The sequence below is a fragment of the Toxorhynchites rutilus genome, chromosome 2 (assembly GCF_029784135.1).
Source record: "Toxorhynchites rutilus septentrionalis strain SRP chromosome 2, ASM2978413v1, whole genome shotgun sequence".
In the NCBI taxonomy this organism is placed as follows: domain Eukaryota; kingdom Metazoa; phylum Arthropoda; class Insecta; order Diptera; family Culicidae; genus Toxorhynchites; species Toxorhynchites rutilus.
Window position 1 is genome coordinate 68,338,578 of NC_073745.1, and position 17,803 is coordinate 68,356,380.

A 17,803-nucleotide genomic window follows, 5' to 3' on the forward strand; every position below is an offset into this window, starting at 1 on the left:
CATTTGAAGATGTTTTGAAAATGAATCAATAAGTGACAAAAAGGAATGTTTATCTATTATGAATATATCCATGTGTATTCTTTCTAATGGTTTTTCGGTAATGGGCCTAGGAGAAATTTTTATGTTGAATGGTTTCCTCTCATATTTATGGGTATTACATATTTCACAAGAGTTTATAAATTTTCTCACTTTTATGCACATGTTGGGGAAAAAATAAGATCTTTTAATTTGAGCTTCAACTTCGGTAATACCGCGATGTGCCCTTTCATGTTCTTTTGCAATTAATTGGTCCTGTCTATTTTCATTTTGAACATCTTCTACCATTCGGTCTGTGAAAACAAAATGGCCTTTCTGACTAAAGTTTTCCTTGTAAGATTCCTGGATAGTTTGGATGAGGTTTTCTGGAGCCATGAGAGCAGTTTGTCTACCGTTATGAAAGAGTTTGAGAAAGTGTGTAACTTGATCTTTATCGAAAGAATTTTGAGATACTATAGTTCTGTGATAATTTTGGAATAGGGTTTCTTGTATTATGGTATCCAGTCGAGAAATTCTGAAAATCATTTGGTTACGGAAATAATTTAACGGGCGTTCGGAGAAATGGATGAAATAGTTGGAGGAGTCGTCGGCAGAGTGAATTGTTTGGGAATCGGAAAGGTTTGGATGGTTCTCGGGATTGTCCGATTGTGGGGGATTATTGGTGACAGATGCTTCACCGTCCTCTTGGTCTCTAGGATCTGAAATATTAGAAGATGTGTTATTATTTGTGATACAAACATTTGCTTCAATTGGCATTCTGCTTAAGGCGTCTGCTACAACATTGGATTTTCCTTCCTTGTATTTAATCTCGTAGTCGTAATTCTCTAGGTCTAGGCGCCATCGTAAGATTTTAGAATTCTTATCAGAAGTTTTGATAAACGTTAGAGGCTTATGGTCCGTAACAAGAGTGAATTTTTGACCATACAGGTAAGGTTTAAATTTATTTACCGCCCATATTATGGCTAATGCTTCTTTCTCATTTGTGGCGTATCGTGACTCGGTATCCGAAAGTGTTCGTGATGCAAATGCGATTGGCCTTTCGACATTGTCCTGTATCTGTGATAGGACAGCTCCTAATGCAAAGCCAGATGCATCCGTAGTTAAAATGAAGGGATGATCAAATTGCGGATATGCCAGTACTTGGTCTGTGGATAGTATTTTTTTAAGAGTATTAAAGGAATTTATGTATGAAGTGTCTTGTAATTCAATTGTCGAGTCTTTCTTTAAATACTTCGACATGGGTCGTGTGATTTTTGAAAAATCCTTAATAAATCTTCTGTAATAACCGATTAAACCTAGAAATTGTTTAATTTCTTTTTGATTTTTCGGTAAAGGCCATTGAAGAATTTTTTCAATTTTTTCGGGATTTGGTTTTACTCCTTCGGATGTTATGATGTGTCCTAAAAATTCTGTTTGCCTTTTCAAAAACTCGGATTTATCTAATTGAATTTTTAAATTGAAATCGGATAAACGCTTTAAAATTAATTGAAGGTTTTCTAAGTGGTTCTCTAGATTATATCCAATAATAATTATATCGTCAAGATACACGTAGCACTTCGTTCCAATATAATCACCGAGGATATCATTCATTGCTCTCTGAAAGGTTGCGGGAGCATTTTTAAGCCCAAAAGGCATTCTAGTGAATTCAAAATGCCCTTTGTCTGTAGAAAAAGCTGTTTTCTCGATATGTTTCGGGTCCATTGGAATTTGGTGGAATCCCGATTTTAAATCAAGAGTTGTGAAATATTCAGATTTTCCTAGGGAATCCAAAATTTCTTCAATTTGAGGCATAGGATATTTATCGTCTATAGTATGTTCGTTAAGCTTCCTATAATCGATTACGACTCGTACTTTTTTCTTTCCAGATGCGTCTGTTTTTTTTGGGACCACCCATATGGGTGAGGAGTACGGACTTTTGGAAGGTCGAATTATTCCATTATCTAACATTTCTTGTATTTGTTCATGAACATCTAGTTTGAAATGATGTGGGTACCGATAATTTTTTGTGTAAATTGGCATATCGTTAGTGGTTAAAATTTTATGTTTAGTGGCTGATGTGGATGTGAGTTTTTCCCCCTTTTTAGATACAACTGCTTGATGTTGGTGAAGAATTTGAATTAATTTGGTTTTTTCTAATGATGAAAGATGATTTGTTCTAATGATGTCATTAATTTCATTTTCAGAAATACATTCTGAGTGTTTTATTAGGAAGGGAGAAATGGTTTCAAAATTGTTAACTGTTAATCCAATTTTCGGAATATTTATGGGGTTTCTACATGTGGAAATTACATTGACGGTTGTTTTATTATTTTCTGCTCTATAGAGTCCAGGATTAATAAAGATATTTTTGTAAAGTTTTTGATAAGAGGGGACAAGCCAATCACCGTTATTTGTGGTCTCAATTGTTACAAAATGATTGTAAAGTTGTTTGGTGGGGTAAAATTTGGCATATGAAAATTGTTTGTCTAATAGTGTTAGTGTTTCGTCTTCGTAATTGATGCGTGCTTTGAGTTCTGCCAATGTTTCCGATCCTATTAAGCCGTCGAAAAAGTTGTGAAATTTCAAGACGTAAAACGTGAAGGGTTTGAAAGCGCCGTTAAACAAAGCAATTTTTCCTTTTTCGGTTACACTGTTGGTTCCACACACGTTTTTTATTTTCGTATTTGGTACGGTGCTAGTTTTTCCCAAGATTCCTTGTGCAATAATATTTTTGTTTGCTCCAGAATCTATCAAAATATTTAGGGTTTGATTATTTTTAGGATGTTTAATTTTGAGATAGGGTAAGTAATTTAAGTTGGATTTAGATTTGTGTATCCCAAGTGAAAATTTAGATCAAGATCATCTTCAGATTCAGTGTCTGATTTTGCAATATCATCCTCAGGATCATCTTTGACTGTCTCATGGTTATTTATTGTTTTCCTATTTATTGTCAGACGGCTCTGTGTAGTAGTAGCGTCCATCGGTTCAATTTCATTTCGCTCTCTTTTTTGATCCAATTTGAAGGGTTTCTGATTTTTATTCAATTGAGGATTTTTACTGCTTGATTTGTTATCGAAATCTTTGTTCTTCTGATACTTTTTTGGAGAATAATCAAAAGTCATGTTTTGTGCTGTTATTTCTTTTGATTTGAATTTACATAGAAATGCATAGGCATCTTCTATATCTTTCGGCCTTGCGGCTTGAGCATAGCCAAAATATGGTTCGATTAGTCCGGCGATGAAAGCAGCCAAGGCGTCTTCTTCTATAAAATCGTTTATGACTTCCCAGTTGTTACGGTATTTTTCTGTTTGTTTCGCCAAGGTCTTAATATTTTGAATAATATTTTTTGATTTATTGTAGTATCTCGAAATACTCATATTTTCAGTCATTTTACATTGCCATAACTGGCATTTATACGTGGAAAGTTCTTGACGATCGCCGAGAGCATTTGTCAGAACTTCCGAAATTTGCTCAAAATTGTCTGGGTTACCGGCAAGACATATTATGTCTTTTGCTTTCCCTTGGATTTTATGTATTACTGCAGTGGTATACATTTTAAATTGCACTGGCGTAACGTGCTCTTTGAAAGCATTGAGTGTTTCCTGAGCAGTTGTTAGCCACGCATTCAATTGTTTCGAATTGCCGTCGAATGTTGGAATCATTTTGATTGGATCCGGAATTCTGCATAGCATCTCAAAACTGGTTGTTGGTTGGTGATATTCGTATATTACCGGTTGTGCAGTAGGTTGTTCTGCTGGCGTTGTTCCATTTAAATGCGATTCAATTTGCAGGAACATGGCGTCATGTTCCTTTTGTTTGGTGGAAAATGCGTCCATCATCTCCATCATTTTCTGGAGTTGCGCGCCGATTTGCTCCATATCTGAGCTTTCTTCAATTAATAAATTTTCCAATGAGGGGGGATTCTCAATTGGGATGTGTGCCAAGTCTCCTGAGTCAACGGATGAAATGGTTTCTTCTGAGTCCGAAGAGTCGCAATTGCTGTGATTAATGCTTTTCCACAAGCTGCGAGTTTTCTTCAGAGCACTTTTTGGTGTTTTTGGCATTAATGAAGCCTTGCACCGTTTACACAAATTTGTTAATTTTTAAGCACACACGTTCGCTTAGAACTCGTGTGGCTTCTGGAAGTGTGCTTCGCTTAGAATTCACAATTCCAGGTGGAGTAAAACTTCTCTTAGAACACTTTTACTCCACGCGGTAAGTAATAATTAAAATTGCGTCCGAGTCTCTCTCTTAGAACGGACTTCGATGCACAACAAAAAAAATCACTGACCGGGGCGAGTTTTATTTCACTTAGAATGTGGGGGCGTAGAAAGAAGAGAGAAAAAAAACTTACCGTTTGCAATCGTGTGTGCGGGGTTCTTCGGTTCTTCCAGTGGTGGGGTGCGGTGTGCGGTGGAACCTCAACTCTTTCGTCACTTTGATAGCGGCGTCAGATGCTAGCACTTTCTACAGTTCGTATTAATGTTTCGCGGATTCACTCTAATCGGATTTACCAATCCTGATTATAACACTGTTTTTTCACACTCGTTACTATTCCACTCACTGAAACCGCACGGCTGCGCCAATCTTGTTGTGGCCTTCGACGTTCAGCTTTTAAAAAACGTTTATTATAATCAACATACAGTTTATTATCTAAATATCATTTATTAAGCAAACGTGGACGGTCACGGAAAGAATTTGAATGAGAACTGAACGGCGTCGTGGGTTCTGCTGCTGGTATATATCGATGAGTAATGCTGATGCAGCGGAACGATGGCTATTGGCTGGCCGCGATCGTACGATGTTTGGAATGTGCTGATCGTGGTCCTTTGGTGTGCATATCATAACGTGATTATATATATATATATATATATATATATATATATATATATATATATATATATATATATATATATGTTTATTTTTCCTTTATTGTTTTGATTTTTATTATTAACATTTCCATTTCTCTGTTTCAACTTTTTTCTCAGAATTCGAAAAGTGAGAAAAAAAAGTACAAAAAAAAGCATTAACAAACAGACGAATGACTTGCAAATGTGAATATAGTATTTTAAGTAAATCAATGAGTATTGTTTTCATGCTAATAAAATAGAGTGTTCGATGGTACATATTTTTGGAATAAAAAGTACAGACGAGAAAGATTTTTAACCCCTCTGGTACAGATTTAAATGTGACAACCCTGCAGTCAACTTTGATGTCGGCAAAATAAGTCCAAGAGAATAGTTGACGGGACGGTGACGGTGACGCTGCATGTGTAGAGCACTTAAAATACACAATCGTTCGAGAATAGGCGGTCGACAGTTGACTAGTGTGCGCACTTTTAACCAACCCGATCAAACTATCGTCTGAAAAAAAATCTGCAGTGTGCGGGGGCTCTGAATGTTGAAAAACATCGACTGGTTACTTAGCCCGAACTTTCCAGACAACCAAATAGATCCATATTGCAAAAATTACCACATTTTTCGCTGCCAGAAACATATCTCCAGATATACGGTGCGTGCACCCATGACAAAAAAAAAAGTTCGTCTTCCATTTTCGCAAAACATTGGGAGTTCTTGAAAAATAGAAGCAAATATTTTACGTCAAGGGCGGGAGCAGAATCGTAACACGCATTGTCGTTCTTTCCAATTTTACAAATTTTTAATCTTCGTTGATAGTGTCTTCATTCTGATTCTGATTCCAATATGACCTGTGTTCCACTGATTTTCCTGTTAGTTTGAAACATGGGATCCGATCCTCAAAACAGAGTAACAAAAGTGAAGAAATTCGTCTTTTTTCCTGTTATTGATTGAAAGAAAGCAACTGAATATAATTCATGAAAGTATAAAGAGCCATAAAATAACAGAAAAACGTATTAATCGATTGTGGTTTCATTGGTGTAAGAATCAGAACATACCTTAACTGCATGCTCGAAACAAACATATTTTTTGCATTTCATGCAATTGTAGCGTGTTTTTGGGGTCTTTTATCAAAGAGAAGAATGTATAACGACCTTCTAAATAGTTGCCAGATGATAAAGAGTTTGGAATATAAAGTTTGCATATTTCTAATATTCTTTATTCTTTATTCTGTATTCTTGGTAAACTAAGAATTATTCCTTTTTTCAGATGGTACTTAAAAGAAGATATAAAGAGATTTTTAGGAACTTCCTTTTCTTTTTCTTGTTTTCTTGTCAACATTGTTCATTATAAAAAATATCCCCGAAACTGTAACTGTAAAAAATGACCATAAGCCACTGATTAGTATAAAGATTTCTGTTTACAATTCTTCCACAAGTGCAATTCTTTCACAAGTGTGTATATGTGTGACCATTGTTTTAGCGAATAACTATACGAAAGTCAAACATTTGTATTTTTATTTTGCACGTATGAATCTAACGACGAATATATCGACGAAAAGTTAACATATGAATCCGTTCAATCCGGTGACAAAAAGGACTGAAATCAATAAAGGTTAATCCTGTAATGATCTTATGCATTATATTCAAAAATATTCCACGCCACTAACATTAATTTATACATTTCTCGCGTAACTTTTGAAAAGGTCCAATGTAACATTTTCGCCAACTCGAGAAAAACGTAGTTGAAGACCCGAACATTATTTCGCGAATTGTCTTAAAAGCTATCAATCTTTATCACTGTTTTCACCACTAGCTGTCAAGAATAACTTCGTAAAACCAATCGTAACTATTGTTCCGTGATTTGAGATTAAGGTTGAAGCCTCGGAGCGAAAAATGTTACATTGGACGTTTTGACTGCCCGCGTTTGCACATTGGACATATTACGTTGCACTATAAAAATTTGAAACTAACTAATAAACAACAATCCAAATATCAGCATTTCGTTCTAAAGATTGATTACTATTGTTATCACTCGTTGAATTGCGCTGAAATCGATAACAACACCTGTAAGAAACAAATTCCAAAACGACCGAAGTACGACTGCGAGTTGTTTTGACTGCTTTGTTACTTCGGACGTTTCGGCCGTCGGAGGAAAGTGGCGTCCGAAGTAACAGCCGGGTGCTTAAAATTCGAATCTGTACATTGGATATTTTTTGTATCGGCGACAAAAAGATGAAGAAGATAGATACGTGAACGATTGTTTTTGTAATACATTCAATGATTGAAAACTAATAGCGTGCATCCATTAACTCGATTTGTTTACATTTGTTACATAGGACCTTTTCAAAAGTTACGCGAGATTTCATTGAACAATATTCTAAAATAAAAACAGGAAGTGGGTTATATCTATGGTATAACCGCAAGGGTGACGTAGGACTATCGTTGATTTAGAGATCATTTGTTTGATGTTGAATCTAAATCCATTCTGAATGAATGAATAAATGAATATTTGGGGGACTTCGAAAACGAGAGCGTTACGTTGGAGGCACAAGGTTCTATGCATCCAATATAGGATACGAAAAACCTTGTTCTGAAGAATAATCTTCAGAAGCTTTCCTGCTAACTGTACTTGATTGACAAATCACAAACCCAAATGTATTATATGGATATTTTATGGATAGAAAACATTAAAATAAACTCTTTCGCTTGAATGTAATTTTCAATTCCAAGGGAAACTGGCAGATTAGTTTTCCAGCAACGATTAGATATTTCCACATTTTCCTCGATACTGGAAGCCCACCAGTGGTTAATACTAACTCGATAACCACCTGTTAATAGTACTTGATTGAAAAATATTTGGTCACAGTGTTACATGGATAGAAAACATTCAAATAAACTCTTTCACATGAATGTATTTTTAAATTCCCAGGGGAACTGGCAGATTATTTTCAGTAACGATTAGATATTTCCACATTTTCCTCGATACTGGAAGCCCACCAGTGGTTAATGCTAACTCGATAACCATCTGTTAATAGCACTTGATTGAAATATATTTGGTCACAGTGTTACATGGATAGAAAACATTCAAATAAACTCTTTCACATGAATCCATTCTTTGTGTGGACACTGACTGGACAACATCGTTGCTGGACGGGCTGGACGGCGAGGGATCGAGTGCCTTTCTCAAGGCAAGAGGGCGGAGGTGGTAGCGCTGGAGTAGAATAGAGTAGAGTTTTCAAAGGGCCTTTCTCAAGGCTAGAGGCGAATGAACTGCAAAAGTTTAAAGTCTCTATAATTCAAGACCTTCCTTCCTTCCTTTCACATGAATGTATTTTTAAATTCCCAGATGAACTGGCAGATTATTTTCAGTAACGATTAGATATTTCCACATTTTCCTCGATACTGGAAGCCCACCAGTGGTTAATGCTAACTCGATAACCATCTGTTAATAGCACTTGATTGAAACATATTTGGTCACAGTGTTACATGGATAGAAAACATTCAAATAAACTCTTTCACATGAATGTATTTTTAAATTCCCAGGGGAACTGGCAGATTATTTTCAGTAACGATTAGATATTTCCACATTTTCCTCGATGCTGGAAGCCCACCAGTGGTTAATGCTAACTCGATAACCATCTGTTAATAGCACTTGATTGAAACATATTTGGTTCTCAATGTTACGTTGATAGAAAACATTCAAATAAACTCTTTCACATGAATGTATTTTTAAATTCCCAGAGAAGCTGGCAGATTATTTTTCAGCAATGATTAGATCTTTCCGGAACTTTCTCGATGCTGGATGGCATCCAAACGGAAAGAATTCTGCGCGTGTATGTGTCGATCCATCGCCGTCCACCTCCTCCAGCACGTTAGGCAACGATGTTGTCTTGTCGATGTCCTCACGAAAAATGAATGTGTCTCACCACCAGAATATCGCTTAAGTATGCTTTTTGTGTGTGATTGAATCGAGAGAAGGTGTGGTTTACGATGGCAATTTGGAAGGCAAACTAGAGGGGAATGAACTCTCTGAGCTCTAAACTTTCGGCGACTGAGCAATAATCGATTGCGGGCGCATACAATATTGGATACGGAAATATCCTACTGATGGGGAAGAATAATATTCAGAAGCTTTCCTGCTAATTACACTTGGTTGAAAAATTACAAAATCAAATGTATTTGATCGCTGTGTTATATGGTTAGAAAACATTAAAATAAACTCTTTCACATGAATGTATTTTTAAATTCCCAGAGGAACTGGCAGATTATTTTCCAGAAATGATTAGATCTTTCTGGAACTTTCTCGATGCTGAATGGCATCCAAACGGAAAGAATTCCGCGCGTGTATGTGTGTGTAGCGATGTCTTCCCGGGGAACCGTTTGTGGCATCACTCTCCTCCTGGTGGATTCCCTTCTGGCCTAGGGCGCACAAACAGGCTCTTGGTGACACCGTTCATCCGCGCTTTCATGATAAACGAAGAGCTTCACCTCAACAGCGACAACATGCTCCAATCGCTGTTCAATTAGAACTGAGTGGATTTCCGAGTGGCGCTCGCTTATATACCGATTGGTGATTTCAATAGCCTGTTTTGAAAGCAATTTTAAGACTATTGAAACAAGTTTTTGGATCAAAAAGTAACAAGTATAGAACGCGTAGACATTTTATCTTTCGAATGAAGTGTTTATCATACCATTTCGTTCAGTTGTTTAGGAGCTATTAACGCTCAAAATCTCGGTCTCCGGCGTAACGCTTTCGTTTTCGAAACTTTGATTTTACACCCCGGTATAGAAATAAAAGACGTAGTCCTACGTCAAAAAAAGTCACTTGTCCAAAAAAGTTATTCCTATACTCGCGTCGGTGTCTCAGACCGAAAGTGTTAAAAAAGTGACACACGCTCCCTTTCTACCAACACATGCGATACGCTAAACGATGACGAACGACGAATAACGAAGCTAGAGAGAATCGCAAAGTCGCAGTGTTGATGTTTTCTGAGAAATGAACGAATTATAAATTTTTCGGTCTGACAGACCTATGCGCGAGTATAGGAGTGTCAATTTTTGTTCTGAAATACAATATCGCGCCACAATATTTCTTGCCTACTACACTTTTTCTGAGTTCTGGTTGTTTTTGTTGTAGTCGTTGTCTGCGGCGGTTTGTTCCGGGAACCAAAAATAATATAGATGCTTGATCGGGTATTTCTTCCAGCTCAACGCTTTAACACTTTCGACGCCCCGTATATGGATAGATATGGGTGACACTTTCCTCGCTCGAATTGAGTAGGATTTTTGGAAGGAATTTGATAGAATAGGCACCTAAATGTCACTATATGATATGAAAAAATAAAATAAAATCATAACCATAATATTATACTGTTTATACTATACTTTTTATTAATTTATAGTACGGATGGTTTGTACTGCAGTTTTTTGCAAAACCCCTATAATATGACTTTGGCATGTGTTATTGTCATCAATTCGTCTTCAATTGAAAACAAATATTGCTAGATCATGTAAAAGTTATCTATAAACTAAGTTTGTTTTTCATTTGATAATTTAATCGCAAGTTGGGCTTTGCAAGAAACTCGTGTTAAAAGTGTTCCCGTTGCCGAGTGGTTAGCGTCACACCTAACATGCAGGGGGTTCGGGTTCGATTCCCGTTCTGGTCGAGGGAATTTTTCTTCAAAGAAATTTCCTCTGACTTGGACTGTGGTCACACGTATTCTAGAGTTTGCCACTCAGAATGAATTCAAGCCGCGTTATTTGGCATAGAAATCTCAACAAAGTACTAATAAAAATGACGCAAGTAGGGGAGCCGCGGGTAAGACGGACAGTGGGGGTATAATGGACAGCTGGTTGATTTGTATAGTTGCATTATGAATTTCAAATTTCCGTTGATGGGAAACCCTTCTACATGCTATTCTATAATATTTATAGCATCCTATTTCGTCCTTCTTTCAAAATGTTTCAAGTAATAACTCACCACTTTGACTGAAAGTTACCTGAACAGTATTCCGCAGTTCGATGTGAACGTGCCTCGAATGCATTTCTCAACACACGAAGTCCCACTCAAGCTACAATCTATCGACGGATCAAAAGGACCTGGGCCAGATAAATTACCGCCATTCCTCATCAACCAATGTGCAAGCTCTCTCGCTTTTCCAGCGAGCATGTTGTTCAACCGTTCTCTTAGTGAGAAATTCTTTCCCACTATATGGAAACTCGCATTCATCACACCAATTCATAAGTCGGGGTCGCTCAATGATGTGGAGAACTATCGTGGGATCTCCATTCTTAGCTGTTTGCCGAAGGTCTTCGAAGGAATGGTACACGATGTGCTCTACCAGTCTACGAAATGCATAATTTCTGACGATCAACATGGTTTTATGAAAAAACGTTCGACTACAACCAATTTGCTTAGCTTCGTATCGACTCTGGTACACAAAATGGAGAAACGGCAGCAAGTCGACGCCGTGTATGTTGACTTTGCCAAAGCTTTCGACAAAGTGCCACACTTACTGGCTGTTGAAAAGTACAAAAAATAGGACTTCCGGAGTGGCTGACACCATGGATTCTATCTTATCTTACTAGGCGCAGTTCCTCGGTTAAAATTGGTGATTCCTACTCTGCCCCCTTTCAGATACATTTCGGAGTACCTCAGGGTAGTATTTTGGGGCCGTTGTTCTTCGTTCTGTTTATTAACGGCCTTTGCAAAACGTTGAAATCACCGAAATTGATGTATGCCGACGATCTCAAATTGTATCGAGCAGTCTCAACGCCTGTAGACTGTTGTGCGCTGCAATCGGACACCGACATGATTATGGAATGGTGTAGTTTGAACGGGAAGGAAGTCAATGTCAACAAATGTTGCGTAATTTCATTCAGCCGTTCACGAACACCGATTATCTTCGACTATAAAATGGCGACGACAAGTTTGAAGCGTACGAGTGTCGTAAAGGATCTAGGGATTCTCGTAGACAGTAAACTGCGGTTTGCGGAACACATCGCCTCAGCCATTGCGAAAGCATATTCAATGCTAAGCTTCTTGAAACGAAACACGAAATGCTTTGGCGATATATATTGTTTGAAAACGCTGTACTGCTCTTTGGTGCGTAGTGTGTTGGAATACGGGGTACAAGTCTGTGCCCCGTTCCATGTAGTCCACATAAATCGAATAGAGCGAGTCCAAAAGCATTTTATCCGTTATACTATTAGGAATCTCATGCTGAAATGGACCGCCACATCCATAATCACATCCAATGCATGATGGAAAGTGAAGGGAAGAATATTGAAGTATTTTTTGTATTGCTTTCTCTTTTTGTTCTATTTCAGTTACTAAACGCACAAACACTGAGTGAGAGTGAAATTATTCCTCTCGCGAGCGATAAACCTCTACGCTTCGTATATTATGAACACTGTCCATATCCCCCCCCCCCCACTACATGTCCATTATATCCGCATCGATAAAAATGTTCTACTTTTCGGTTTGCTTTATTTTCAGTAAAAAAAACTTGGAAAACACATTTTTATAAAACATTTGGCCAGTTATTTCGAAAACCAGTATATTAAACTGTAAGAAACTGCTTTTTAAATTTTTGAAAACATGAGTTTCCAAAGATACAATTAAAGTTTTCCTTAACATGTCCGTCTTGCCCCCATCTCCCCTAATACTACGTTGAGACGGCGAAGTTCCTCTAGGAACGTCAGTGCCATTTAACACGTTCGTCGCCCAACGCGGTCCGGCTGAATTTCTTGCCCAACTTGCGGATAAATTGATTAATGAAAATCAAACCTTGTTGGTTGACATCTTATACATAATCTAGCAATATTTTTTTCAATTTGAAGACAAACTAACAACAAGAACACATGCCAATGTCGTTCACGAACATCGAATGCTCGTGAGTCTTGTTTAAGCGTCGTTCATATTTCATATTCGTAGAGGATTACCGGCCTTCAAAAGGGATTTGCACATGGTACACTTCATATCAACTCGTCGTCGATGCTCACACCGTTTCTACCAAGAGGGATTTTGTTACCGATCATGTCCCCGTCTTCGCGAAGCAAATAAACTGACTGGAATGGTTCAATGGCCAGCGTGTTGAAGCCACACTTTGTAGAACACATTTTAGCGCCACGTTGGATAATGAACAGGAAAGTCCATCGCTCTGTCCCTTACGAATCGCAAACTATTCCCACAGATCGCCGTGGATTCGTTTGCTGTAACTGGCCCATTTGTTACACTTTTTATAAATGATTTCCGATTTCATTAATTTACTTACGGTCAAAGTTTTGTTGTTTCGATGCAGCTCGAGTGGGACCGGTTTAAGATAGCCATCAATGGAGAACATTTTTGTACGTTCGGTAATCGATTCCCAAATCGCCAAGTTCAGTTCGTATCGGTTGATGGAAACTGTACCGGTAATTTCGATTAAACCGGTAGTAACCGGTTTTTACACCTTATATTGTTTTAAAGGAAATTTCGGACACCTTCAAAGCTATATTCTTATGTTCTTACATACTTACTTCAACTTCAACAAACATAGAACTCTAAGATGTGAAAAAAATCGATTTATTGATCTTTAATACAATTTTAACACCATTTCTATATATTTATTGGGCAAAACAACACTAAGCTAAGCAGAATGATTAAAAAAAATACTTCTACGAAATTTTACTGAATTCACTTATACAGCCATCAAGATACATTTAATTCAATACACTTCCACGGGATTGTGATTATGTCTCACAGAATCACTCCAATGGTGTAGATTTATCATTATTGGAAGCTTTTGTTTTACAATTGTTATTCGTGTGACATTTTTTCGAATTTGGTTCTCAATTCATCTGTGAATGCCGAATATGGAGTTGCATGAGCAGGTCTGTGTGGATAACCAGGATAGGGTGGAGGATGTGATGGAAGGCCTATAAAGATATCCATTATTGAATCTTCTGAACGGTACATTAGCAAAACAATTGTGAATTGTGAGTATTCCCATCACATTACCCTCTGAATATTTTGGGTACCCCTTGTCCTAGAAGAGTTTCATAAAAACAGTACGTCTTTTTCTACCTGGGTAGTGTGCTGATGGAGTATACGGTGGTGGAGGTGGTGGCGGTGCCGGAGGATACAGAACGCTACCAGATGGGTGATATGGTTGAGGCGGAATATACGGTGGGCAAACTGGAAAAAATGGGGACTCAGAACTCTGGCGTTTGCAATTATATCTATGTAATTTGATTGGAAACACTTTGAGGTTTCAATCAGATAATTACTGTTCCTGGAAACTCACCTGCAATCATTCCAGGATTTGAAATCACAACGGGTGACCCATGCGTAATCGTTGTGCCTCTTTCCATGGTGATATAATCAATGGTACAGTTTCCATCAACCGATACGAACTGAACTTGGCGATTTGGGAATCGATTACCGAACGTACAAAAATGTTCTCCATTGATGGCTATCTTAAACCGGTCCCACTCGAGCTGCATCGAAACAACAAAACTTTGACCGTAAGTAATTGGACAACCGCCGTATCGTTCTTCGGTGCCCCATATCTGATTCTGCAACGTGTTTCGCACGATCGCCCCCTCCTGCGGCCGGATGCTTATATGCAGCAGGACATCATCGCGTGGATTTAATGCGGCACCGGTCTGTAGATTGATCTGACACCTACACATAATAGATACACAAACACATAGATGTCGCGTCAATTCGCGATTGAAAGCTGATATGTTATCACTTCATTTTCATAACAAATTCTTCAACTGCACTCTGCACATTGAGTCATCATTGTAAGATTTCGATTTCACTCATATAAAACCTATGCTATGCTAAAAAATGTAATTGGAATTATTGTGTTGCTATTCTCACCGATCTCCAAAATTGTTGAGGACACACTTTACTCGTACTACCGAGCCACTGGAAAGGCCGCCCGGTATGGATCCTAGAAATGGAGCTTTCTGCAAATGAATCATACAAATTAGTTTGAAAAAATTTGAAGCGAATAGTATTCATATTTCACCTACAGGTGAAATAATTGGAATTGTAGCCATCGCTTTTTTGTGATGCAGTTATTCACGCTAAACGGATATATCCGCTGCAGTTCAGAATAGTTTCCGAATGCCTAAATGAACAATTCAATGGGATATGAATGTGAGATCGACTTTATTCGCAGGATGAGCGATGATATACTGGTTTCAGTATGTCTAGTACGCGGTATTAATTTTTGTACACTTATCATTACAGAACACAGATATGATAAGTGATAAAAAAATCAATGGTATTCGTCAAAGTAGATGAATCAGAGGACTTTAAATCATACAAATGTGTGTAATGTATCACGCCTCAGACTTTTGTTTTTCAATGTTTCCGTGTTTCTGGATCACCATACACTAGACTGATTTTGGATAATCTAGTTTGAACAGATTTTTTCGTGGTGATCGTAAGAATATCTCACCTCCGAAATAATATTAATTGTGCAAGTTTTTTTTTTGGATTCATCATAATGGTTCGAAGTTAAAGATGCATTCTAGTATCAATGCAATTCATGTTTACGTTGGAGTCATAATACTATGAGAAACCATCCACCACCCTTCACTGGTGCAGAACCATTTTGTGGCACTTCTGATTGTGTGTTGAAGAGTGAGCTGAAGAAATGGGAAGACCTAGAAGTGATGGCTGTACAACTTAACCAGTCAACAAAATTCATCACGCCGAGTATTAAAATTACTCAACAATTGCTGAGTCTTAATAAGAAATGCCCGGACACCATCAAGTTAGAGTGAACTTGTTCTTTTATATGATTTCTAGGCATTCAATGTAATGATGGAAATTTCAACCATTACGCAAAGAAGAGTTAAAAACATAGGTTTAGTACAAGATCATATTTGTCGCTTTTGCCGAAAGCCGAAAGCGAAGCCTCGGAACATTTGCTCTGCAATTGTGGAGCTCTAACAAGACGCAGACTTCAACACCTTGATAAGACTATTCTGCAGCCCAAGGAAGTTTGGTCTGTTTCGCCGATCAGGATTATAAATCTTATCAATCAAATTGTTCCTAATTGGCACCTATCCTGCCCATGATTGCATAGGAGACGTAATCGACAACACCATTAGTGTTGGGAAAACGCATTTTTGTTGTTTTTTGGCCTACAAGCATAACCATGCAAATGTCCGATGAAGTGATCTGTCCAGTTGAAGGATATTATCGGCAAAAAGAGGACCTAGCTGATTCTTCGGATTATAACATAATTTTTTCCATTTGGAAAACGCTTGCGTCTATTTATGCGAACAATCAATCGTTTCGATAAATATTTGTTCGCATAGCTAGACGTAATCACCAGGTTGCTCTGTTTGTAGCGTTAGTATTTACAATTCCGATAATAGTCAAAACATCTCCGTCGGTAGTTTCAGTTGTTATCGGATAAAATCAAAAAGGTTTGGAAGAAATTTAGTGAAATGTCTGGAAAAGGTGTTCTTGATTTGTTGCGAGTCTATGATAGTACTTTTGACGTAGGACTACGTCTAACCGGAAGATATAGGGGGTGAAATGGAAATCTAGGCACTGAACAAGTAGGAAAAAATGCAAGATTTGGAACGCTTATAACTCGAGCATTTCTCAATAGATCGCAAAGGTTTTTGCATCAATTGATAGGAAATATATCTACGCGTCTATCATAACGAATAACAATTCATTTTTCTTGAGATAAATAATTGAATAATTGTGAAATATCAACCATTGTCCAAATGCACTATGTGCCCATTTTTGATTGGTCCATTTTGTGCTCCTCAAATCGTACCGACCAAAACGGGCAAACAGAGCAGCAGCGAAATACAATGAAGCACGATTGGAAAGGAAAAAGAAAAAAAAAATGAACGAAACATTGGTCGCTGTCTCACTCATGCGTAATTCTCGAGCCAGCCAGTCAGCTTAAAAATCCCCGCTCCGCTGCCGTAACGATCATTCTCATTCAAACCGTACACCACATCAGTTCGCATCACAACTCATCAACAAACCAATCCAAGCAGCCATGTCTGGACATGGCAAAGGAGGAAAAGTGAAGGGAAAAGCAAAATCCCGCTCGAACCGTGTTGATCTGGAGTTCCTCGCAAGGGTAGCTAGGCCGAGCGCGTTAGTACCAGTGCACCAGTCCACCTAGTCGGCGTTATATAGTTTCGGCCGCCGAAGTTATCGAGTTAGCTGGTAAAGCTGCTCGCGACGATAAGAAAACCCGCATTCGGAACAGAACACATTCGGTTCGGTGGATATCAAGACAACAGGCAGTTGCAGCGAGTGGCAAACGCAATCGCAAAACGGCATCAGGTAGCAGAAGAAAAAAGTTTGTTCTTTCTACAAACTGCTTTGGTGGCAAATCCAGAACAAGGCGGCATCGAGGGCGTTCGAAATGGTTTCTTTTCAAAACCACGAGTACTAAGTTTTCTAAATTGGAACCATTCCATAAAACAAGGCGCTTTTCAGGGCCATTAAACCTTCCAAAAAAGAGTTTATGAAATACAGTTCAATGCTTTCTAAAATAATATCCAAAATAATAATAAAACACATTGATTTTTTCATAATTTGTTTGCCAGGATCTGATGAGTATGTGAATTTGGCAGTTGTTCTGAGCTTATTGATAGTTGGGGACTTTCCTGATTATTCAATTTTCACCAATTCTTAAATTGTTTCCAGATTGAAAGTACAGTAATTTACAATTAGTTCGAAATTTAGCTAATTGGACGGACATGTAATGCGACTTATTTAGTTGGACATTTTTGTAAACATAGACATCCAAATTATGACCCCACATTGAAAGTCGACACTGTACCACTGTCATCGCAAATGTTCAATTACAGGTTAAAATCGCCTCCAATACGACACTGAGTGGTGCTTCGGCACGTCGCATTAAATATAATTTACTGTACAACATGGCACAA

At 37.9% G+C, this 17,803-nt stretch overlaps 1 protein-coding gene across 2 annotated transcripts; it reads right to left on the reverse strand.

Annotated features, from left to right (window-relative positions):
- Nucleotides 1-13,416: 13,416 nt before the first annotated feature.
- On the reverse strand, nt 13,417-15,050 carry LOC129769977 (galectin-5-like). Of its 2 annotated transcripts, none has more exons than XM_055772525.1 (5): nt 14,897-15,050; nt 14,742-14,830; nt 14,161-14,540; nt 13,941-14,051; nt 13,417-13,792 (listed from the first exon to the last, which is right to left on the reverse strand). In XM_055772525.1, exons 1-5 carry the CDS (start codon nt 14,921-14,923, stop codon nt 13,674-13,676), a joined length of 726 nt encoding a protein of 241 aa, XP_055628500.1. In that variant the 5' UTR covers nt 14,924-15,050; the 3' UTR covers nt 13,417-13,673. The 2 variants fall into 2 exon arrangements, with proteins under 2 accessions (XP_055628500.1, XP_055628501.1); XM_055772526.1 differs by having other exon boundaries at nt 13,875-14,051.
- Between the last annotated feature and the right edge of the window lie 2,753 nt (nt 15,051-17,803).

Excerpts from the sequence above, each read along its gene's own strand:
- LOC129769977 (XM_055772525.1), bottom strand. The coding sequence starts at position 14,923 with ATGGCTACAATTCCAATTATTTCACCT. Across the intron at positions 14,831-14,896 it reads CAATTCCAATTATTTCACCT|AAAGCTCCATTTCTAGGATC; the intron begins GTAGGTGAAATA and ends ATTCATTTGCAG. Across the intron at positions 14,541-14,741 it reads CTCAACAATTTTGGAGATCG|GTGTCAGATCAATCTACAGA; the intron begins GTGAGAATAGCA and ends TATTATGTGTAG.